The following is a 26,666-nucleotide window of genomic DNA, read 5'->3' as shown; positions in this document are numbered from 1 at the left end:
AGGACACAGGGGCCCCATGATCTCCTATTGTCCGGGGGCCCCATGAGTTGTCAGTCCGCCCCTGTGCTGGTTCCAATACAAAGGTGTCATCGCAGTTTGCTGCGTATGGGGCTGTGTAGTTTCATACCGATCACGGTGCCCATGCTGACCCATGTCCACAGCCAAAGGCTCCCACAATGGGCACATGAGCATCAGAACTGGACAACGAAGCAATGGAAGAAGGTGGCCTAGTCGAATGAATTCAAGAATGGTTTGAGGAACACCACGTGTTTGAGGTGCCGATTTGGCACCTGATTTCTCCAGATCTGAATCCTGTTGAATATCTGTGCAGTGTACTGGAAAAACAAGTCTTGTCAATGGAGGCCCCACCTTGCAACTTAAAAATACTGCTATTGACAGCTTGGTGCCTAATGGTGCCCAAATGACATCAGTGATGACGAAACATGAAACATATATGAGTAAAGGGATCACATTGTAGAGAGGATATATTGTCTGTGAGCCGTATTAGACTGAGCAAGTTTGGTATCTGTGCAGTGGAATTACTGTTATACAGTGCTGCTCTGTGTGTAGCTTCCCAATGATTGTTACTTAAAGCAGAGTTTCACCGGAAAAAAAAAGTCAGCAGCTACAAAAACTGTAGCTGCTGACTTTTAAAATACAGACATTCACCTGTCCCTCGGCCAGCATCTTCAGTGTGGGCACTGCGCATGTGCAAGAAGCGCTGCACTTTGTGAATGGCCCCGTAGTCTTCTGGGACCTGTCACGTGTCCCAGAAGACTATGGGGAGGGAAGAGGACAACTTCTGCTTCCGATTGCCTAGGTAATCACAGCGGAAGTGGGAGCAGGTACCTGTCAAATGTGGGTACCCGCTCCCCAAAGGTGCCAATCCTTAATGGGGAGCGGGGGGACAAGAATTTAAAGCAGAACTTCCCCTTTTGGGTGGAGCTCCCATTTAAGAGCTGAAGTGATCTGTTTACATGTGAGTGTGATCTTATTGTGACTTTAAACATTTTTTTATTACAAAGAGCACTATGTTTCTTCCTTTTATGTCCTTTGAGCCTTGATATTTGGAATGATCTGTGGATATAATTTTGTTGCATCTACTGTTTGCAGATAGCCCTGTCCTGGCTTTAACCCCCCTGGCGGTATTCCCGAGTGTAGCTCGGGGTAAAGTTTCAGTACCAAAAGCGGTAACCCCGAGCTACACTCAGGCTTACCATGCGGCGCTGCTCCGGGATCCCTCGATCACTTACCTTGTCCTGTGCTCCCGCAATGTCCCTCCTGCAGTGTCCCCTGTAATGTCCTCCGGCGGATGCCGGCATCTGTCATCTGGGTTCTGTCCCCTGCGAGCATCGGGACGTACGGGGACGGAACGGCGGGAAATTTGAAAATGACAAAAAGTGACATTCACTAAAATCACTAAAATCACATAGTAAAACATTACTGTATCAAACCATTTCACATACATTTTGTCCCTAGTGCTTTGTCCTGTGACCTGCCTGCATTTTTACTGTTCTTTCTCCCTGCAAACTGAGAAACGTCCATGGCATCCAAAAAGTGTCCCTTTAGATCAAAAGCGGTTTTAGACCAGCTAGAGAACAGTGATAGTAAATCAGAACCACTTGCAGAATTGAGTTATAATGATTTGTGGGGAAATTCGTCATCAGACACTGAAAACGATTCTGCGACTGAGCTCAGTGACGTGCGAACTTGGCGTTATATTTCAAATTTCAGTGTTTTTGGTTTAATTATATTATTGAATTAAATTTATTATTATATTATTATTTTTTATTAAATTATAATTTACGATTTCGTGTTTCAAATTGTAACGCTGTGCGCTTTTTCATCAGTTTTTTTCATCAAAAGGTCATAATAATACGGTGAGAGCGTGCCCATGGGGGTAGGTGGAGGTTTCACCTGGACACAGCTCAAAGTGTTTTTTATCACCTGTGGATGATTACATGGATTAATATTCATAGACACTGCTGTCAGTTTATGCAGCACTTCACATTTGCATGATTCACATGTTATGTACTGTTTATTTGCTATAGCGGCACTACTTTGAGCCAGTGTTGCCAACCTACCAAATTGAAATTCATTGACACGACACCCAAGTTTTACTGGCACAGCCCAGTGCAAAGTTCAGCATGTAAGCTACACACATGTACAATATGCAATTATAAATGTGATTTATGGTAGGTATTAAGACAAAAAACATATTTATTTTATTTTTGGTATAGTAAGTAAGCAGCTCAGGAACAGGACTCAGGAGGGCAAGAAATTAGAATGAACAGGCACACACGCATGAAACTGATTCTCACAGTGACAATGACAGCAACACATATGATGATGACACCTCACTGACAGGACACTTCCTCTCCTGAGTCACAGCGACAGTCTCTATTCATGCCAGGTTGTCCCTTCAGTCCACTCCAGTCCAAACAGTTCTGACATTTCCACTCCCGGCTTGCCTTGCTCTCATCAGGCAAACCCGCACGAGGCTCTGGACACTCTGATCGACTCCCTTGCACCACCTACCCCCCCTCCCCTCCCCGCCAGCGACATCTGAATACACTGTAGCAAGTATTTGGATGGTCGTGGCTGGCTCCTGACCTGAAGTGCACATGCGGAGTTCCAAGCTGAGCGTCACAGCCATATTTTTAACTGGCAACCTTTTCCTGTTACTGGCATTTACTGGCAGGAGAAAAGTGCCCGTTTTTCACTGGCTGTCAGTAAAAATACTGATGGTTAGCAACACTGCTTTGAGCACACTGGTGATATGGAATTATCACAATTTTGTTAATTGCATTTAGCAATTGAAGATCACATTTGTGAATTTTACTGATTTTAATTTGTATAATTACACATAGAATTGTGTTATTTGTGCAAGTACTGTACATTCATTGAATATTTGATGTTTACTAATTGTTTCATTAGATTATTGTAATCAGCATTATATGGTTTTAAAGTGTTACTAAACCCAGGACCCTGCATTCACTATATCTGGTCTTCCACAGTACACAGAACATGGAAATGCAATTATCTTAGTAAATGTAAACTGCTAAATACCTTTTCTCATCAGCAGTTAGAGTAGTCTTGTGCCTTTTATCAGTGTTCAGCAGAACACTGGTTAAAGCTTGTAGGAGGAAATTTCATTCTCCTCTGACTGTCCTATGGGGCTGCATGACCCCTGACCCTCTGTATGGACAGTACTGATTGTCCCTGTGTCGATCAAATGCATACTCCCCCAAAAAAGAAAAAAAAAACCTTTCTAGCAATACACACCAAACTGAGCATGTGCAGAGTAATTCCTAGGGTTGTTTACTATTAGCAGATGGATTGGGGACTGTGGAAGAAGGGGAGGATCAGAGAAGGCAGGATCAAACAGTCGTTATACACAATGCGGAGGATTAGATTCCACAGTGAGTATAACAAGCATGCTTCACTGCATTTGCAGACTGATTTTATTGTTGTGGGTTTGGTAACACTTTACGTTCTGCATAAGTTTAATTACATATACTGGTTCAATGATTTATCCTTTTCATTATTTAACACAGCATATATAGTGCTCAGCATAAATGAGTACACCCTAACAAATTTGTCAGAAAACCTTTACTTTCCTTTCAGAATCAAAAGAGAGTCTTAGGAGTGTCACAGACCTGTGGTAGTGAGCCCTTGTAGATAGTCAACTTGGGGTTCCCCAGGGCGCAGAGTCTAAGCCCTAACCTGCTTCTTCACCAGATCCCCTGATGGTGGGGATGGACTTGCAGCAAGCTGGGACCAGGTCACGGCCCCCAGGTACGCTCAGCTGAGGATGAGAAGACAGCTTGCAGGAGCAGAGTACAATAAGCAGGCAAACAAGGAGGCGGGCCAGAAAGTGATGGAAGGGAAGGAAAAAAAAACCCAGAGAACAGCAGACGACGCCCATAGGCGAGCACAGAAAAACCACACATGTGAAGGGGTCAGGAACAGCACTGCAGCAAGGAGGGAAGAATACACAAACAAGAAACTGCAGGCTTACTTGTGATAAGGAGCTAAAGCTAAATTTTAAACAACAAAATCCTAATTAACAAGAATTTAACAACAGGTGAGTCTAATTATTCATTAAACAGGTGTCCAGCAGACAACTGATTATAAAAGGGCGTTACTTAACAAAGAAAACCCCTTCCCATTTTATGCTGTCAGCAATGGCACCACATAGAAGAGAAATGTCACAAAGCCTGAGAAAAAAGTATTTCTTTGCTTAAAAAAGGTGAAGGCTACAAGAAGATCAGCAAAGCTTTACTTATCAGTCAGAATACTATAGCAAAAGTGATTCAAAATTTAACAAAGATGGAACTGCAACCATCTCACAGAGACATCCAGGTCGTCTGTGAAAGTTAACACCTTGACAAGAGTGTCTTCTGATGATAAGGGTCGAAGAAAATTGCCATGCAAGTTCACTACAGTTAACTAAAGTAGAAAGCCAAACTGGGGTGATTGTTTCCCATGGCACAATACAGCGTACACTGCAGAGAAATGGCATGCATGGGTGTCGTCCACGAAGGAAGCCTATCCTAAACCCATGCACAAAAAAACCCACCTAGAATTTGCCAGGGCCCATGCTGAAAAAGAGGAATACTGCGACTCCGTACTGTGGAGCGAGGAGACCAAGATAAATGTTTTTGGAACTGATGGCTTCAAAACTGTATGGCGTAGCAAAGGTGCGGTGTACAAAGAAAACTGCATAGTGCCTACAGTGAAACATGGTGGTGGGAGTGTCCTTCTGTGGGTCTGCATGAGTGCTGCTGGTGTAAGGGAGCTGCATTTCATTGATGGATTCATCAGTTCACAGATGTACTCCTCTATGTTGAAAGAGAAGATGCTACCATCACTCCATGCCCTTGGTCGTCGCACACTTGACAATGATCCAAAACACACATCTAAGGCCACTGTTGTTTTTCTGAAGAAGAAAAGGGTGAAAGTGATTCAGTGGCCAAGTATGTCTCCTGATCTGAACCCAGTTGAACACCTGTGGGGAATTCTGAAGAGACAAGTTGAGCATCATTCTCCATCCAGCATTTAGGCTCTAAAAGAGGTCATTCTTGAAGAATGGAGAAAGATAGATGTTGTAATATGTCGCCAACTTGTTCATTCTATGCCTAGAAGACTTGGTGCTGTCCTTAAAATCATGGAATATAAAATACTAGATGGAGTAGTTCTTGTTGTGGGCTGTATTCATTTTTGTATCAACTAATTCGAGTAAAACTGAAGATTTTGCAATCTAAGTTATATTATTCTCCTTACTTTCATGTAATGAGCTAAACAAATGTTCTATAAAACTCTGTTTTCTCAAAACTTTGTAAATTGTTCTTGTGTTCATTGAGATATTGATTAGAATCCTACTTTTCAAAAGTATGTTGAGCACTGTATTTTACACATTATTTAGGTGATTTTCTTACTTATTTATTAGTATCATATTACCAACCAGAAATCATTTGACTGCACTGAGATCAGTTAACAAATGTCTATCAAAAGAACAAAATGTGGGCTACTAATGCTTCTATACTTATTCTGTATCAGTAATACATGTGGTTTAATGAACAATATTTTAAATGGAACACCAGGTAGTGGTGGGGCACAAAAACTTACAGTACCTTCCTTAGTAAAAGATGCACATAAATCCCCTATTTCCAGGATATATACAGATCCATTGACCACAATGGAGTAGAAGGGTAGTACACGACTTTAGCATTGACTGATATTTTTGAAATGTGAGCTCTTTTCTCTTGAATCAGCCAGTCTCAGTCAGTTTAATTATCTGATTCTAAGACTAAACAAGGAGTGACTCGTGCTTACCTCTCTATCAGGTACACATTTAAATACAACTAATTTTTAGATGAAGGTAGACAAACACAGTTGCTGAGACATACAGCCAGTGGTGCATTTAGGTTTTGTGCTGCCCTAGGCGATACAAAAATTGGCGCCTCCCCCATCAACGCAAAGAGAGCCTGACATTGACCAAGAACACCCTGCCCTCCACCCGAGCCTTCCACTACCACTGCCCCCATACACCAGCCACCATCCCCCATGGCGAGAGAGAGAAAGACATTCACCTTCACAGCTCTGCACTTTCCCAGGAACGAGAGTTGGGCTGTGCATACACCGTCATGACACCCACAGCATCTAACGGAACCCACCAGGTCCCCATGTGTCCCTTCTCCCATCCTGTGCCTTGGGGCAGTGCTGCCCCCCCCCTGAAAAATTCCGCCCTAGACAAATGCCTTGTTTGTCTTGTGGTAAATACACCAAAATAGTAATCGAGGATATAAGTTCTTAGCACAAAAAGTTAAAATATGATTGATACTTGATAAACCGAGATCTTACAAGATTTCCTAGTTTGTTGGCACAGAGTTTTTCTGCTTTGTTACTCAGCAATGTTCAAACTACAGGGACAACTGTATTGAACTGAATTAATTACAACCGTTAAAAATTACATTCACATGCACAAGAGCACACATTTAAAAAAGTTAGCCCAAAGTATATCGCATTCTAAACATTCGTCTGGCTAAATCAGCTGATACAGTAACATGTCAGCATTGTGTGACTGCAGACAATAAAAATTGTTTCTCGATTAGTATATCCTTCAGCACTGTTTTCCAATGTACAGTAAGCTGTTGACAATCCAAAATGCTGTACTCACAGTCATCTTCCCGTTGCGGTTAGCTTCTTCCCTGAGGGCTAATGCCTTCAGGAAATTATCCTTCAGTTCCTTTCCTGCACTTGACAATATCCTGAAAAATATGAGAAAAATGATAAAGATTAATATGCCTTAGTGCTTTGCATATGATGTAACTAAAATGACATAGTTAAAATAGTTTTACAGGTTAAAGACATAGCATAATCCAAAGTTATCACTGAGAAGGCAGTGCATCCACTGCTTCTGCATTTCACAAGCCTTCTTCATTGCTATGGATGGAATGGTACTCCTAAGAACGGCTATGTGAGAACAGTGGTCTGACGTTCCCGGCTGCTGCCAGCACAGGGCATTTTAACCTTTGAAGCACCACTTTGATTAAAAATAAAAAAGGAAAAAATAGGCATATTCACTACTGAATATGCAGCCTGCCTGCATTACACTATTAAATTAAGTTCAATTGCACTTTATTATCTAAATAATTTAAATACCCAATCATAAGAATGCAATTTCTTTTGGTGCCTTATATATGGTCTAAATATTTAATTAGGTTTTCAGAGTAAATACAGAAACTAATTTAGACAAAAACACAGATCAAATAAACAAAGGAACCCTTCTAGCAGAATCAACAGTACAAAATACATACAGGGAACATTATTTGACTGCACATAATAAAAAAATAAACAGCTTATATGTCAATTGTAGTAAAACATAATTGAAAAGCAGCCTCAAAATAAATTAATAGCAGCCAACAAAATATAAGAATATCCACTTAAAGTGTTACTAAACCCAGGACCTTGCATCCACTATATCTGGTCTCCCACAGTACACAGAACATGGAAATGCAATTATTTTAGTAAATATAAACTGCTAAATACCTTTTCTCATCAGAAGTTAGAGAAGTCTCATGACTTCAGCAGAGCACTAGCTAAAGCTTGTAGGAGGAGTTTACTTTCTGCAAAACCCCTGACCTTTGTCTGACCAGTGCTGATTGGCCCTGTGCTGATCACATGTACTCTCCCAAGGAAAAAAAAAACTCTCTAGCAATACACACCAAACTGAACATGTGCAGAGTGTCTCCACATGATATGTCTTATCAGGAGATAAGAGGTGGTGGTGGTCGCTTGAACAAGGGGAGGAACAGAGCAGTGAAGATCAAATGGCCTTTTTACACAATGCAGAGGATTAACTATTAGGTTCCATAGTGAGTATAACAAGCATACTTTACTGCATATACAGGCTGATTTTACCGTTGTGGGTTTAGTAACACTTTAAAGACTCTGCCTATTCTGACACTTTTTGTTTACAAGTAAAAATCAGCATTTTTTTTTTAGAAAATTACTTAGAACCCCCAAACCTTATATTTTTTTTTATGGCAGAAGCCCAAGAGGATAAAATGGTGGTTGTTGCAATTATGTCACACGGTTTTTCAAAAGTAGTTATTTTGGAAAAAATCCACTTTAATAAAGTTAATGTAAGAAAACTCAATACAGATCCAAATTTTTGGTAAAATATAAAAGATGATGTTACGGCATGTAAATAGATAACTGTGCATGCTTGTGCAATGCTGCCAAACTACGGTACTTAAAAATCTCCTTAGGCAATGCTTTAAAAGCCTTTACAACCTACAAATTTGGAGTTACACAGGAGGTCTGGTGCTAGAATTATAGCGCTTACTCTGACATTCATAGAAATACCTCACATGTGTGATGCGATCACCATTTACATATGCGTGTGGGACTGAGGAGTGCATTCACCATTGTGCACAAGCATGGAGGAATGGGGACGGTTTAAATTTTTTAAAATTGTATTATTTATTTTATTACATTTTTTCTATTTTTACACTGTTTCTTTCATTTTTTTTATCGCTTTAATTGCTTTCTCAAGAAATGTAAACATCTCTTCTGATAACAACAATAGCAGTGACAGATCTTCTTTACTTACACATCTGGAGTCTGTTAGACCCCAGATGTCTCTGCTGTCCTTGAGAGCTTTGGATCAAACTTTGATCGGTGTGATCCTAAGCTTTCCTAAGCCTGCAATTGCAGGTAAACAGACAGAAACCATAAGTGACTAAATCCTCGTTGCTTCTGGTTTCTGACATCACACAGTGGGAGGAACAACATTCTTTCCTCCCACTGTGTCTGAGGAAAAGGATGTTGCCAGCGCATCCTTACCGGGCTCCCCAACTGCACGGGAGAGCCCAGTAAAGGTTTCGGCAATGGAGCGGGGGGGGGGGGGGATTCCTTCCGCCACATGTAAAAGTAATCCAGCAGCTCTTTAGCCAATATTTAGTTCAGAATTGCTGGCCCTAAAGAATGATATCTTGGTCATCACTTCAGCTGCAGCAATGACCAAGAAATCACCCTTCCTGTCCAAAGAAGGTTCAGTCCTATGGATGGAAAGTGGTTAAATTAAGAGAGTTCAATTGCACTTCATTATCTAAATAATTTAAATAACCAATCATAAGAATGCAGTTTGTTTTGGTGTCTTTTCACTTTGAAATATTTTATTAGGTTTTCAAAATAAATACAGAAACAAAAAAATTAGAAACAATAAAATAGAGCAAATATAAAGGGGAACCCTTCAAACAGAATCTAAACAGTACAAAATACAAATGAAGGGTACATCGGACTACAGATAATAGGAATGTAAACACTTTATAAGTCAATTGTAATAAAAAATTATTGGAAAGGAGCCTCAAAATAAATGAATGTCAGCCAACAAAATATAAACATATAGAAAATATATAAGGAAAAAGGATCCATACATCTCAATGTTTATGGTTTTGGCAATGTCCATGAGCTTATTAGCTTTTAGAACAGGCATATGCACAGGGCACAGGAAGAGTTTCCAGCAATCCATAAAGTAGATAGTGTCAATAACTGACTCATTATGTAAATATATAATTTCAATATTTTTACTTTTAACTTTGTAGCAATATTTGAACTTCAGCACAGTCATGAGGTGGTTCATAATAATCTCCACATCACAGTTATTACATTCATCATGTGCATGTATCCATGCGCACCTTATACCGTCACAATCTTCACAGATATCCTTATCCTTGATCTTCTAGCCTTAGAAACTCCTCATCCTTTTCTTGTATGTTACACACGTTCTGAATTCAGGATCACAACATAGCATACTTGAATTCTTTAATTCATTTCAGCTTGTTCATTTTATTTGCTATCCCATGTGTTTTTTTTAATACAGACTTGATTCTTAAATTGCTCATACTTATTCTTAAATAAGTCAACAATCAGCTATAATATTATGACCACTGAGAAGTTAAGTGAATAACATTGATTACCTTATTAAAATGACATCTGAAAGTCAGTGGGATATATTAGACAGCAAGTAAACATGCTGTCCCTGAAGTTGATGTGTTGAAAGCTGATTAATGGGTATTGCAGTTTGTTGTGTATGGGACTGCGTAGCTGAAGACCAGTAAGGGTGCCCATGCTGGCCCATGTCCAAAACCAAGAGAGCCTACAATGGGCAAATAAGCATCAGAACTGGACCATGGAGCAATGGAAAAAGGTGGCCTGGTCTGATGAATGACATGTTCTTTTACACCATGTGGACAGCTGGGTGTGTGTGCATCACTTACCTGGAGAACAGATCCCAATAGGGAGCAGCAGAAGAAGGCAATCCGACAGAGTCAATGTCAAGTTTTGGGCAATGTTATGCTGGGAAACCTTGGGTACTGCCATTCATGTGGATATTATTAGACACATACCACCTACCTAAACATTGTTGCTGACCAAGCACACTCCTTAATAGAAACAGTATTCTCTGATGGTAGTGGCCTGTACCAGCAGGATAAAGTGCCCAGCCACATTACAAAAATGGTTCAAGAATGGATTGAGGAACACAACAATAAGTTTGAGGTTGACTTTGGCTCCAAATTCTCCAGATCTCAATCCAACTGTGGGATGTGTTGGAAAAACAAGTGCAATTCATGGAAACTCCACCTTGCAACTTACAAGACTTAAAAGGAATGCCAGATACCATAGCCTTAACACTATGGACACAGTCCTCCACTCACTCTGATGGGAATACTTTAGACCTTGTCTTCTCCCATCATTGCACTCCCTACAACCTCACAAACACCCCCTTTCCTCTCTCTGATCACAATCACATCACCTTCACAGTCTCCTCGTCTTCAAACACCTATCCCTCCAAGCAGCAAACAATTACCTACAGAAACCTTCACAATTTTAACCCTTCTCTTTTCTACTCTGCAACTGACTGCCTCTATGACAGAATCTCTCCTCTGTCCTACCCTGACCTGGCCACTGCTGTCTACAACAGTTTGCTGTTATTCACATTAGACTCATTTGCTCCTCTAACTACACAAAGCATCAGGCTCCAACCATTACAACCTTGGCAGACTGATGACACCAGATATCTTAAGCGACATAGTCGTGTACTGGAGCGACTGTGGCGTAAAACCAAATCTCACCAAGCTTTCATCCTATATAAATCTGCCTTCTTAACATACACTTCCTCCCTCCATGCTGCCAAACAAGCCTACTTTGTCACTCTCATCAATAGCTTGTCATCCAGTCCTCTTTATCCCTTCTCTACTTTTAACTCTCTACATTCTCCACCTCCACCCAGTACCTCACTCACTGCTTATGATATTGCAAATCATTCCAAAAATAAGATTGATGCAATTCGTAGGGGCATCTATACTGCACAGACATCCATCCCACTTAGCATACCTTATACTAAACCTCCCTCAACACTTTCCTCTTTTGACCTTGCTACTAACGAAGAGGTCACTAAGGTTTTCTCAGAAGCCCATCTCACTACCTGCCCCCTGGATCCTGTCCCCTCACAACTACTACGGTCACCCTCTTCTTCCATCCTATGCTCCCTCACTCACATCCTCAATCTCTCCCTCTCTAACGGTGCCTTCCCCTCTAAAGCATGCACACATCACTCCCATACTTAAAAAGCCCTCCCTAGACCCCACCAACATGAACAACTTAAGACCCATCTCCCTGCTCCCGTTTACCTCTAAACTCTTAGAACGCTTAGTCTACAATCACCTGAGCTCCTACCTTACTGACAACACCCTTCTTGACCCTTTACAGTCCGGTTTTTCGCTCACTCCACTCCACTAAAACTCACTAATGATCTACTAACTGCTAAAAACCATGGCCACTACTCTGTATTCTTACTACCTGACCTCTCTGCGGCTTTTGATATTGTTGACCATCCCCTCCTCCTCAAAAAACTCCACTCTCTTGGCCTCCGTGACTCTGCTCTCTCCTGGTTCTCCTCCTACCTATCGCAGCGCTCCTTCAGCGTTACCTATAACTCTGGTTCCTCCTCTCCACTCCCTCTATCTGTAGGGGTCCCTCAAGGTTCTGTCCTTGGACCCCTACTCTTCTCCATCTACACCTCCTCTCTTGGTCACTTGATAAACTCCCATGTGTCACGACCCGCGGTCGCCGCCACCAACAGGCGACAATCGCACAGCCGCGACTAACAGTAATACGTCACGCCCACGGCGTCAGACCCCAGACCTTCTCACCAAACTCGTGACCGAAGGGCCGGCCGATCCAAAACCGCGGTGTGACGCGCGTAACAAGGCCCCACCCAGCTGCACCCTACACAGCGATTGCCCAGCTAATGGACTACAATCGGTGCCTGCAGCCTGGATGCGCTTGTTACTGGGTCAGGTTAGTTACGCAACTAACCCTATACTGCCACCACCACTTTTATCGGAGACTGGGAAACTCCCGTTACTAAATATACACTATAATGATTGAAATATTGATCTATATAGCACGGCCCGCGGACCTTGCTATACAGAGATATACAAACAGTAGCGTCTCTTCAAAGGCAGGGATTCGTGAATTGCAAGTAAGCGCTTAGAAACAGTTTAACACTTTCAGAAAGAAAGATTTATTACTAAAAGCGTTGGATGCAAAATAAATATGTACAAAGAGATATCACAAAAATATATATATGTATACAAAGACACAGCAAACATAGAATAGCGAGAAAATACAGGGTAAGTTACTTGCCTTGCCTGGTTTTAGCAAATTCAAGTTGTGAGCAGAAAGCTTCTTTGATCTCCCCTTGTTACGATGTTGCTGGGAGATCCCTCAGTGTGTGTGTGTCAGAGTTTCTCTAACTCACTTAAAAGTCTTCAAGGGTCCCTCTCAGGGGAAGGGGGGCTCTGACTACCCATTTTGGGAGTGGTCATTGGGGAACTCTACACTAAATTACTAGCTCATATCCCGTGATATGAACCATACAGTTGACCTGAGGACTGTGCACTTATTCTGGTTGGTTTGATAATGAGTGGGCTTACATAGTTTTGGGTGATAAAAATGACACCTCATTCAGACTGGATGGCTCCACTTCTCATGTCTTCCTGGTTGTTTCACACCATTTGCCAGGAGATAAAGTCTGCCTCACAGGAATGCAGGGGGGGATGTGAGGAGTGATTTGAAAATGCCTCAGATAAACAGATAGAACACTGAAAAGCAGAGTGTAAAGGGGGACTCCGCTCCAACAAGGATGAGCAAGTTTGCCACACCTCCCCCTTAAGTGGTTGCCAAGGAGTGAGCTACAAGTTCTCTCCTGACGCAACTGACCTCTGTCCAGAGGTTCCTCTTGGGACGTCCTGGTACCGCTGTACTGCGGGAGGACCAAATTCCGTCTGAACAGGAAGCCGTTCTCTCCAGCAGCACTGCTGGGCCGACCAAGTGAGTGGTCACGGGTGGGTACCAGTCGGCTGTAGCTATCCGAATCCCGTGGCAACTGCCGGGGTGCCCACCTGTTCACAAAACACTTTGGCTCAGGGGTGTCCTTTGCTACCATATTAATATGTAGCTTCTTGTCGAGGTAGAGAAGAAGATTTCCCTCTCCTACCTTCTTCCTCAGGCTTAGGACTACATCTGGCCTGAAGGTAGTAGCGCCTGTGGGCACCGGAACCGGACAGGCGAATTCTGGGCCTCGCCTCCCAGTGGTGTCCACAGGTACCTTCATCCAAGATGGACAGTCCTTGTTACCTGCTAGCATCCAGGACACCGGTTCCTCCAGTTTCCTGTCTGCCAGGTCAGTCACAGGCCCAGCTGAGCCATGATCATCGCATCCAGGCGTCTTACCGTAGCCAGCTGTACCTGCGACTGACGTAACCTGCTTCTTGGCCTGGGGAGCAGACCAGGCCTCAACTGCCTCGGTCTCCCCATGCCCAGACCTCTGGGGGTCTCTTCTTACTGATGGGTTCCTAAACTGAACCACTGACATGCCCCTCTGACAGTTACCCTTCTGGGCTGTCGGACTGGGCACAGGCGGTTTGTTCCCGCCTAGTGACAGGGGCGCAAGTGGCTCTTCCCTGACAGGGCTGAGCACCGCGAGGCCCCTACAGTGGACAACGGCACCCAGGTCCACTGTGCATTGCGGGCCACTCCTGACCGCAGGAGTGGCTGTCAGTGCCTTCTCAACCCCAACTAGCTTTCCCAAGGATTCAGGCAAGCCACATGGGGTAGTGAAGGCTGGCTCGTCTGGAGCTTGCTGGGTTAGAGATGGTGGCCCAGGCTCCTTGCTCAGGCCCATGATGGCAAAACAGTAGGCACCTTCCGGATGCTCCATTGCCTCATGGCTCCTGGGCATGGGGTAGGCCACAAACCCAGGGCTGGTGTTCAGTTTCCCAAGGCTCTCAGAAAGCCTGGTCATCGTATCCTGCTGGAGGACTGCTACCATTAGGACTGCCCAGACTCTAGCTGATCCCTGGATTCCTGACTGTGCCATTCCCTTTGCCTCTGTGGCCCAATCAGCCGGCACCTTCTGAATCCAGACACCATCTATCGGAGGCCTGGGCAGCCGCTCCGGACCCCGAGTGCTAGGGAAGGGTGATTGGGTCTGGGCCCGGAGGCCCTCTCTCTGTAACCCAAGCATCAACCTTCCTTCCACTCGTAATCCAGGCCTGCTGCCTCTGACCTCTGTCTGTCTGCCTGTGAACACACCTTGACAAGTGAAATTAACTGACAGGCTTTCAGGCTCCCAGCCCCCACTGACTAGGCCAGTCATTCTAGCCTCCTTGCTCGTTTGTTTACTCCCCTCAGCAGGGGGGCTCACACCTAGCCCTGGAATAAAATTTCCATCTGAATGGCTTTCCAGAGCAGTCTTCCCTGTGGGACTACAAAGCTCATTTAGCTTATCTCTGAAGGTCCTTTGAGACTCACTTTTCAGGGCTGCCTGAAGTGTGAAACTGCAAGTCCCAGCCAGCTTACCTCTGAAGGTCCATTGGGACTCACTTTTCAGGGCTGCCTGAAGTGGGGAACTGCAAGTCCCAGCCAGCTGTGGTGTGCCTTCCTTAGTAGGGCAACTCACAGTTAGCGGGCCTCTGAAGCTCCTTTGGGAATCGCTTTTCAGTGCTGCCTGAGGCGTGGAACTATAAGTCTCAGCCAGCTGCCTAGTCCTATGCAAGGCCAACGGCTGGGCACTTATCAAGGCACAATCTTCTGAGCCTGGGCAAGGGACAGACCTATCCAGACAATCCCCTTGCTCAGCCTCCAGAGACTGTACCTCAGCCCCCAACACTGAAAACGCCTCCTTTGTTTCATCACAAATCTCATTGTTAGCATTACCAACATTGCCGTCAACAATACAAACATTATCAATGACATTCCTATCAATGCTACTGATATGACCCATGACATTCCTATCAATGCTACTGATATGACCCATGACATTCCTATCAATGCTACTGATATTATTACTGACATTCCAGACTGTATTCCCAATGTTGCTAACATTAGTAAGATCACCCTCAGTGTCACCACAACGATCCTCAACAGTCATGTTCATAATATCAGGGACACATGAGTCCAATACCTCCCCAGGCCAGGGGATTTCTTCTGGTTCTCCAGCTAATGGAGACTCCTGCAGCCCCACACCATTCCCAGCCCCCACCCTCTGTCCATCCACCGGTGGCCCAGACATTACCCCAATATCTGTCCACAGTTCCTTGGCTTGTCCAGAGAGTTCCAGGGGGCCCTTCCGGGTCTTCTCGGCAGGGGCGTAATATGAAACAAGAGTGCCTAGGTCAGCACCCAACAAAACAGGGGTGGGCAGTTTATCCGAGACCCCCACCTCCCTCATCCCCCTCCCCGCACCCCAATCTAGGAATACCTTTGCACAGGGTGTGCGTGAACGGGTCCCCCCAACTCCTGTGAGGGTCAGGAACTTTCCTGGGATGAGGTTCTGTGGCTCAATCAGCTCTGGTCGGATCAAAGTGACGTCTGCCCCGGTGTCCCGGAAACCAGTTGCAGACCGGTTGCCCACGGTAACGGGCTGCAAGTTGGCGGGGTTTACCCGCATCTTCCTGCGAACGAACAGCACAGAAGAAGAGTTGCTGGCCGGCTGGCCAGATGATGTCATCTGCTTCTGCTCAGGACACTGCGTCCTGAGATGTCCGGCTTTCCCACAGGTGAAACATCTGCGGGTGTCAGGCAGGAATGGCTTGGCTCCAAGCGCTGCAGGGTTGGGCGGAGGTGAAGCTTGACTCACCGAAGTAGGAGAGGTTGCTAGGGACGATTTCCCCCCTTTCCAGCTGTTTGGAGGAGCCTTGCGAGGTTCAGGCACTCGCGTGTGGACGAAGGTATCGGCCAGATCTGCTGCAGCTGTAGTAGATGCTGGCCCCCTCTCCAAGACGAACTGTCTGACGTCTGCTGGGCAAATGTGCAGGAGTTGATCTCTGATCATGAGATCCTCCAAAGATTCATAAGAATCAACTTTCAGTCCCTTAGTCCACTGTCGGAATGTGGTGCGTAAGCGACTTGCCACATCCGTGTAAGAGTCCCCAGGTCCTTTCTGCATGGACCTGAACCGCTTGCGGTACACTTCCGGGGTCATCTGGTACTTCCGGATAATGGCATTTTTTAAACGTTCATAGTCATCATCTTGCCCCTCTGGCAATTCAACAAACGCTTCCAGGGCCTTGCCTTGTAACCCTGGTGTCAGGTACCGAACCCATTGAGCTTGGGGCACATGGTACTGACGGCACGTTTTTTCAAAGGACAGTAAGTACGTGTCAATGTCACTGTCCTTTTCCATTGCGGGAAACTTGGCTGCGCCCACGGAAAGAGTGCCGTCCCTGTGATCTAGGGACCCGAGGTTCTGACCCGGTCGCTGCTGGAGCCTTGCCATCTCCATCTCGTGCCGACGATCAGCTTCCGTCTGCACCGCCTCTCTCTCAGCTTGGCGTTCCGCAGTTTCTCTGTCAGCCCGGCGTTCCGCAGCTTCTCTGTCAGCCGCTGCTTGGCGCTCTGCAGTTTCTCTGTCAGCCGCTGCTTGGCGTTCCATGAACCGCAGGTATGCCTCCAAATCTGTCTCCAGGAGGCGTTTTAGGGCCTCCTGCATCTGAGAAGAGTCTCTGCTGGTTACCGGCACCACGTTGCTAGCGCACTCAGGCGGTGGTGTGACGTTAACCTTTGGTGATCCTCCAGTGTCAGTCTCTGTATGCCCATCCTGTGAGGCTGTCTCTGAACCACTGGCAATGTGGGTAATGGGAACCTCTCCATGTTCAAGTTCCCCCGAGTTCTGATTTGCTCGGATATCATACTCCACTAGATCACTAATCAAATCTTCACGAGTTTTGCGACCGACGTCCAATCCTCGTGAGGCACATTCAACTTTCAAATCAGCTTTGCTCATTTTCTCGTAATCTGCTTCACCAGGCATAATTGCAAGCAAGGATAGAAGAAAAACGTAGGAAAAGAAGGAGCTGTTGCTATGTGTCTCTCTATACACACATATATATAAAATAAAATATGCACCGCTTGTTTTCTAAGGACTGTTTCCACAAAGGTTACAATCCTTCAGTGCAGAGCCAACTTTTAACACTGCACTGAAGCTCTTACTGCAATTATCCCACGTACGCTGCCAACAATATGTCACGACCCGCGGTCACCGCCACCAACAGGCGACAATCGCACAGCCGCGACTAACAGTAATACGTCACGCCCACGGCGTCAGACCCCAGACCTTCTCACCAAACTCGTGACCGAAGGGCCGGCCGATCCAAAACCGCGGTGTGACGCGCGTAACAAGGCCCCACCCAGCTGCACCCTACACAGCGATTGCCCAGCTAATGGACTACAATCGGTGCCTGCAGCCTGGATGCGCTTGTTACTGGGTCAGGCTAGTTACGCAACTAACCCTATACTGCCACCACCACTTTTATCGGAGACTGGGAAACTCCCGTTACTAAATATACACTATAATGATTGAAATATTGATCTATATAGCACGGCCCGCGGACCTTGCTATACAGAGATATACAAACAGTAGCGTCTCTTCAAAGGCAGGGATTCGTGAATTGCAAGTAAGCGCTTAGAAACAGTTTAACACTTTCAGAAAGAAAGATTTATTACTAAAAGCGTTGGATGCAAAATAAATATGTACAAAGAGATATCACAAAAATATATATATGTATACAAAGACACAGCAAACATAGAATAGCGAGAAAATACAGGGTAAGTTACTTGCCTTGCCTGGTTTTAGCAAATTCAAGTTGTGAGCAGAAAGCTTCTTTGATCTCCCCTTGTTACGATGTTGCTGGGAGATCCCTCAGTGTGTGTGTGTCAGAGTTTCTCTAACTCACTTAAAAGTCTTCAAGGGTCCCTCTCAGGGGAAGGGGGGCTCTGACTACCCATTTTGGGAGTGGTCATTGGGGAACTCTACACTAAATTACTAGCTCATATCCCGTGATATGAACCATACAGTTGACCTGAGGACTGTGCACTTATTCTGGTTGGTTTGATAATGAGTGGGCTTACATAGTTTTGGGTGATAAAAATGACACCTCATTCAGACTGGATGGCTCCACTTCTCATGTCTTCCTGGTTGTTTCACACCATTTGCCAGGAGATAAAGTCTGCCTCACAGGAATGCAGGGGGGGATGTGAGGAGTGATTTGAAAATGCCTCAGATAAACAGATAGAACACTGAAAAGCAGAGTGTAAAGGGGGACTCCGCTCCAACAAGGATGAGCAAGTTTGCCACACCATGGCTTTAAGTACCATCTCTATGCTGATGACATACAAATCTATCTTTCTACTCCTCACCTCACCCTTTCAGTCTCCTCTCGCATTACTAACCAACTAAGTGACATATCAGCATGGATGTCATTCCACTTCCTCAAACTCAATCTTTCCAAAACTTAGCTCTTACTGTTCCCTCCAGCCCGTGCCCCCTCCCCTGACTTCTCCATCAAGATCAATAATACAACCATCAGTCCCTCTCTTCATGTTAGGGTGCTAGGTGTAATCCTAGACTCCCAGCTGTCCTATCAGCCTCAAGTCCAATCGCTGTCCAAATCTTGTAGACTTCACCTCCGCAACATTTTCAAGATACGCCCGTTCTTAACCTCAGAAACTACTAAGCAACTTATTCACTCCCTTGTTATCTCTCGCCTTGACTATTGTAACTCCCTCCTCATTGGCCTACCTAATCGCAGGTTATCCCCTCTTCAGTCTATCGTGAATGCTGCTGCCAGACTTATTCACCTTACTAACCGTTCCATATCTGCCATCCCTCTCTGCCAATCCCTCCACTGGCTTCCAATTGCCCAACGGATAAAATTCAAAACAATAACATATAAAGCCATTTATAACTCTGCCCCAAATTACATCACCAATCTTGTCTCCTAATATCACCCAAACCATACTCTCTGCTCCTCGCATGACCTCCTGCTCTCTAGCTCCCTTGTCTCCTCCTCCCATGCTTGTCTCCAGGACTTCTCCAGAGCTCCCCCCATCCTCTGGAACTCTCTACCCCAATTTATCAGACTATCACCTAATCTGCTCACTTTTACGCAATCTCTGAAAACCTATCTCTTCAGGGAAGCCTATCCTGCCCTCAGCTAATAATGGAATCTTCTACTCCTCCTACCAGTTCATCCCCCACAGTTACTAACTTTTGTATCACTAGCCCCTCCCTCTTAGATTGTAAGCTCCAAGGAGCAGGGCCCTCCTATCCCTCTTGTGTTGAACTGTATTGTTGCTGTATTGTCTCCCGTTATATTGTAAAGTGCTAAGCAAACTGTTGGCACTTTATAAATCCTGTATAATAATAATAATAATACCTTCAGAGGTATAGTGGTGTTCATGCCTCAATGAGTCAGTGCTATTTTGGTGGCAAAATGGGGACTTAGTCAGTATTAGTTGGGTAGTCACAAAGTTATGGCTGATTAGTGTATATCCATCTGTTCAGTATCCCTAATCAATCTGTGCTCAGTGAGCAGCACTCTCTAAGTGGTTAATACTTCTTAGTGGCAAATGGGTCATTTAGATCTTTCTTTTCAGTAGGATAGATCTCTCACATCTAGTATAGATGACAACTGTCCCAGACTTGCTGGGACAGTTCTGCAGCTCAGTCCCCTGTCCCAAAGATGCTGTGTCCTAGGATCACAGCTTCACCCTTATTTACGCTACTCAGCATGTGCAGTAAAAAAAAAAGGGGGTATTAATTGCATGAATTCATGCATATGCGCCATGAGAGCGTGGTTCATGCATAATTAGGGGAAGAAACACTCAGAAGGTGGGTGTGATCTGGGAGGAACCCCTCAGCACTGTGGTAGTTTATTGACAACTACAAGCCAACAGCTGCAAAAGCTGTCGGAACTTGCAGTGTTCTCATTTACAGAACACTGTGAATGAGTGACGTGAACTTGTAGTGTTCTCATTCACAGAACACTGTGAATGAGTAACGTGAACTTGTAGTGTTCTCATTCACAGAACACTGTGAATGAGCGACGTGAACTTGTAGTGTTCTCATTCACAGAACACTTTGAATGAGTGACGTGGCCAGGCAGGCCCGCACGGCCAAGTTTTTTTTAAATTGTGACAGCTAGCAGGGAGGATAATGTCCCCTGCTAGCTGTCACAATAGGGAGCTTGCAGGAGCCAGTTCGATCGTATGGATGTAATATGTTATGAAAGGTGAACTTATCCTTTAAAACACTTTCAGACGATGATTTAATCACTTACTGAGTATGCAGCTTCTTTTAATACTTTACTATGGTCCAGTTATGCAGGCCATAGATGGGGAGAAAAACGGCCGATTTTTCGTCCGAAAATAAAACCGGCCGATTATCTTATCGTTAGTGGACGATTTTGTCGGCCGTTTTTCGTGTATTTTGGACTTTCAGATTATCGGTGATGTTGGAAAATTTTCGAAAAACGCCCGACTTTATCCTCATTGATGGTCAAAAACGAACGATCGTTTTCCGAAAAAGGATCACAAAGGTCACAAAATGACATCATTTCCCGTTATAGGTTACTCATTAATCGGCCGATTTTCGTAATAATTGGTGGTCAGGTAAGTTTTTTAGACCGACCGATAGTTCGTTAATCGGCCGAAAATCTGCCGTTTTTCTCCCCATCTATGGCCTGCATTAGGCTGGAGTCATGACCAGTGTCCCAGGTTTGCTGGCCTCTACTGCCATAACTTCTGCTCCCTGTCTGTCAGAGTTAATGTACAGTGCCCCTTTGTGCCATGAGGTGACTCCAGTATGCATGCACGGGGGTTACTTCATAACAATCCATTCAATCAAATTGCCAAACAGTCTGAACCTAGAAGGAAGACTGAGAGGTGATAGAAGTGCCTGTGACCAAAAGCACTGACAGGGAACATTTGACAGAAAGTCTGCCATAATGCGCTAATATGCTGTGCATATAAGCACATTATTGAAAACAGCTCCTGGGGGCCCCCCCAAAAATAAAAAGTTGTGAGGTTTCATTCCGCTTTAACTCTTTCCTGTGAAGACTGGATGTTCAAGGAAGCAGCGTTGAGACAGTAGGAGCCAGCAGCACTGAAAGTTAAAAACTGCAAATGCTGGGATAAAAATTTTAACAAATAATTTACTGGGGAATGTTCATTTTATTGTGCTCAATGTGCTAAGCTATAAACAGGGCCTAACACTAATTTGACTGGGACTTGCTCAAATCAGAATTGCTTGAATTTGTATGTCAGAAGCTTAGATATACACTTCAAAACAATTACTGTAAAAAAGATTTTCAAACTTCCACAAAGCTGGCAGGCAACGTTCTTTATAAACTGCAGAGTCTAAATATATTCTCTCTAGGTGTCTGCTCTTCATGCTTCTACTCATTTTGCAAAGTTTTGAGCAGAACTAAAGCTTGCAAATACACACTTCTCCAGCAATGTCAAGTATGTGAGCTCAATTGCTGATACATAGACATCTTTGCCGGGTCTTATTTTGGGTATCTTGACTGGATGGCCTGGGATGAAACTTCCTAAATATGCACATAGGAGTTAATTCCCCCCCTCCTGTTCTTGCTTGTAAATTTCCTGGACAAAATACCCTTTTAATGACAAGTGTACCTCAGACCTCTTTGACATGGGCAGCCTGCCTTTTTACGGCCCCCGACCACCAGCCTACAAGTAGACATGGCAGGTGAAGAAGTCTGCACATATAGCATGACTATGGTGCTTTGCAAATTTAACTCAGCCTCCCAAGTTTCACAGGTGGCATTTCCCAATTTGGTCACAGTTAGAAGGTCAGAAGTAAAAACTTGACAGATATTTTACCTCTTCCTTATGCTATCAAAAACAAAAAACACATTTTGTACTGAGTTAGGCTTTAATGTTTCTAGGCCTCTAAAAATTTTAAAGGACAAATAATGTTTATAAATTCATTATAAGGGAAATGCATCCCTTTAGTTGGCCATTGGAATGCCAATCAGGTCTATCAGATAGGCATCTTAACAGGAGCTCACAAAATAGTCAGACACTGATGTGATCCTACACTGAAAAAGGTGCCACTCAAAGCTCTTGTGTGTCCCTGTCTGGTAACTCATGCTGAGGGTGCCGGCTGGGTAAAGTCTGTCCTGGCGCAATGCATGCAGTATAAGGGAAGGAAATACAACCAAGTGCCGCATACCATCAGGACCTGACAGTCACTATAGTAGAAGCAGCCTCAGCCCAGCTCCATCCAGGCCATGCCCCCAATGCATTTCACCCTGACCATGGTGCTCAGTCATGAAGTTCAGTTAGCAGCAGACAACACTGCTCCTAATTGCAAGTGTGCAATGAGGCATGATGCCAAACATAATAAAAAAAGCAACTCTTCACGTTAGAGTTGTACTGCATGGAAACCAGAAGCAACCTTATATTCCCCGCTGGAAGTGATGCACCGCTCATGGCCAGAGATGGGACAAGGTGAGACGCTGCTGATGCAGCACACTGGCACTTTGCAGGGACATATGTGACACCATCGATGGGCTAATATACTATATGTGTTTTTGAGAAGCATTTAATTGGAGATAGAAAACATTTGGGTTTTTAGTGGAATTACACTATTGGTCTTTTCTTTTCCTTTGGGGAGTGTTTAATATGTAATAGAGCTTACCATCGAGTGTGTCTTGCCTCAACCCGCTGTCAGGATATCATACAAAAGGAGTTGGGACACAGTGAAGAGTGTGGTAATGCAAGCGCTATTGCTTATCATTTATTAGATAAGCCATTCCATCTGGTGAGTGTCAGTGAATCTGGGGAAGGTGTTTTCTCAGCACAAGGTGTTTTGGAGGAGCATCTGCATGCATGTAACACTGAGTGTTGTGGATTGACAAGGTGACCACATAGGCGATATGGAATTTTGAGACACTACTATATGGACTGATTTAACACTTTATTATTTTATACTTTGTATATATAATGGAAAGTTAATTTTTATTATGATATATCACTAAGAGCTATACTATATGTACTAGCGCTGTCGTGGAGCTTGGTTATAATAAAAAAATTTACCTACACTTTAAATGATGGTCAAAACAGCTCAAACACTGAAAAAATGCTCAAAAACAGCAAAAATAAAGAAGCAATAGTAAACCACTTTCTACACCACCTAATATCCTTTTCCTAAACACTATCATTATTTTAAAGGAGTAAATGAAGCCTCTTGCTGAATGCCTGGAAATAACCTGCTTCTCAGCAGCTAGAACCAAAACTGTCACCTTCATCTTCCATTGGAAATGGTGTATGGTCAACTAGCACCTAAAGAGTAATATATCATGTTCTCAAAGAAAAACTATTTCTGGCATTTCATTTTCTGATGTTCATACTTTTCCATTTCACTTCTATACATTTGGAAGATGTCTGAGCATTTCCACTGAAACAATTGTCAAAGGGATTTGTGATTGATGAGCTGATGTACTTCTCAGAAAAGACCTCATTTAGGGAGAATCAAACCATAAGGATACAAAATGGAGCACCAGACCAAAAACAGAACTACCCTTACATGCTCATTAAGCATAGCCTTGCTGTTTGCGAGCTGCTTTGCCTGAGCTTTTGGGCTTGTTTGCAGTTTTCCTTCATCTGACTACATGCACAAGTCTGAAAGTTCCCAGCTAAAGGCAAAACTTTTTTTTTAGTTTTGGATAGAGTAGAGATGGATTGCCGTCACAGTCTCTACTTGTCCTGTTTACCGTTACCATTAAAAGTGGAAGTAAAAGAAAATCCCAAATTTTAGCTTGTCCCCAAAAATGTAATAAAGGAGAAATCATCTGGTGGGGACACTAGTTCTGTTGACCTGGGGGACCCTAAAGTATTCCCTTAATTTGCAGGGATTTCCTCTCACGTCCTCTTTTGGCTATTGCACAGGCAGTGACGGGAAATCTTCCCAATGGGACACAGATTGCAAAAAATAAACTGGCAGGGGTTCTAACCCTCTCTCAATCTATCCAAAAGGGAAAAAAAGTTTTGTCTATAGTTCTGCTATAAATAAACTGTTTTAGAGTTCATTTAGGAAAGTGTCAGTGTTGCTGATAGCAACAGATTTCAACCTTTGAAGCAAAAACACAACATAGAAAAGGTAAATCCATTTACAGCACAAAAAACAAACACACCCTTATCCTGTCTGTGACAGGTGTCTATTCTTTCTGCCTATATCTGTTGGTAGGAGGAATGGATAGAGACAGAGATAATAGATAACTTTGTGTAAAAATACATTTTCATATACTTTCCTGCCTTTTCCAAAAACATGGCAAAAATCGACATTTTAAAAAGACTCACTATGCCTTTCAGGCAATACCTTTGGGTGTTTGCTTTTCAAAATGTGGTTATTTTGCATATTTCTCTTTTCCTGGCGCTTCAATGACTTAAGAAATATAGGTATTCAAGAAATTAGACATGTAATTTATGCTCCTTGAAAACCCACAGGTGTTCTTTGGATTTTGGGCCCCTCTATGCATCTAGGCTGTGAAAATGTTTCACATGTGATACCCCCATACTCTAGAGGAGTAGCAAAATGTGTTTTGGGGTATAATTATAAACATACCTATGCTGTATGTGAAAAACAACTGAAAGAGTAAATCCACTTTTGTTGAGAAAAAAACATTTCCATCTGCAAGGATTTTAACAAACCTTGTTGAAGATTCCTATCTTTTGTTATTCGGAAGAAGTAGCTGTTTGTCTGTGTCCATGTGCAGAGTGAATCTGTATGGGGTGGTGGTTTTATAAGTATCACTTAGCTGCTGCACCTTCAAGGCTCTAATGAGGAAATTAATAGGGTCTGCATCCCTTTAGACGTAGAGTTTAGAGTATCTGACCAAAAATTACATTTGTGTTGCAGGGGATGCCAAAAATCTGACTTGTATCTTGGTACAGACTTCTTGGAAAATCAGTAAGCCAATCACTCAAGCAGGAAAATACATTTTCAGGGGGTGTTCTGTACACCATTTATGTAGAGAATTTCTTCAGGTAGCCAGATTGTACTGCATTTTACAGAAAATTACAGAGCTGCAAACTGAAAAGGAAAAGTCATTTTTGCATAACATTCCATCGCAATATGACTTGAGACGTAATTGTGTTTGCTACTGTATATTATTTTTTTTATTTGCTAATTTTTTCCCCATTAAGCTGGAGTTACCCTTTAATGTGATTACTGTGTAAAAAAAAATATTTTATTTCATTTCATCCAAAACGTGACAAAAATTACAACTTAAAAAAAGCTCACCATGCCTTTTACTGAATTCCTTCGACTTCCTAAAAAGGGGTCATTTGGGGGGTATTTGTACAGTCCTGGCAATTTGGGGCCTCAGAAAATGAGACAGCACATCAGGATTTTCAAATATATATATCATGGTATATATAGACTCTATAACTTTCACACAGACTAAATAACTTACATCAATTTGTTTTTTTTCACTGAGGAAATTTAGCTGAATACATTTTGGTCTAAATTTATGAAGAAAGAATTTTCATTTTCAAAGTTTTATAAATAAACTAAAAAAAAATTAAATATTTTTTCAAAAAAATCTGCCTTTTTTCCTGTAGCAAAAAAAAAGACCCAGTGATGAATATATACCACCAAAAAAGCTATATCTGTATAATAAAAAAATTATATAAAATGAATTTGGATACAGCAAGCATGACTGGGTAATCATCATTCAAAGTGTGACAGCGCTGAAATCTGAAAAATGGTTTGAGCAGGAAAGAGGTGAAATAATCTGGTCTTTAAGTGGTTAACTGAAATAACTGCACATGAGTTCTAATTAGTTTAGGAAATGTGTATGCATTTGTCTGAAGATATGCTTGTAATGTAATAAAAAGGGAATGTGAGAGTATTGTGTGGGCCTCAAGCACATGCATATTTTGAGGCTTCTATTGGCTCTAGTGTAATATCCTGGTGTTTTTTTCCCCACTCAGGGAGCCATAAACATTCACTTGCAGGTATGATGTATTCTTCGAATGCAGGAATTATTCCATGTGCAGAGAATACCTCATACTTGCATACGTGTGTTTGTGCCAATGCACAAAAGCATTGCTGAATATCTGAGCATAGCCACACAAGCCTTGCCATTACAGTAAAGGGCCGTGTGTACACTCCAAATGCAGCTATCAGACAGGAAAAAATGCTGGGATTTTTAGTTAAATTAATAACTATTACAAAGCCATATTTAATAGCAGAGCTTCACCCAAAAAGGGAAGTTTGGCTG

At 43.3% G+C, this 26,666-nt stretch overlaps 1 protein-coding gene across 1 annotated transcript in view; it reads right to left on the bottom strand.

Annotated features, from left to right (window-relative positions):
* The window catches only part of CFAP299 (cilia and flagella associated protein 299), a 620,116-nt gene that overhangs the window by 412,306 nt on the left and 181,144 nt on the right, over nucleotides 1-26,666 (bottom strand). Inside the window, exon 3 of the mRNA XM_089675483.1 lies at nucleotides 6,683-6,773. Coding sequence (XP_089531609.1) covers nucleotides 6,683-6,773 — 91 coding nt within the window. The remainder of the gene's footprint in view (nucleotides 1-6,682; nucleotides 6,774-26,666) is intronic.

Source organism: Staurois parvus, unplaced genomic scaffold (assembly GCF_062004578.1).
Source record: "Staurois parvus isolate SC_StPar_1 unplaced genomic scaffold, SC_StPar_1.0 ptg000013l, whole genome shotgun sequence".
Taxonomy (NCBI): Eukaryota; Metazoa; Chordata; class Amphibia; order Anura; family Ranidae; genus Staurois; species Staurois parvus.
The sequence above is the reverse complement of the archived record's forward strand: the minus strand, read 5'-3'. Positions and strand labels throughout refer to the sequence as shown.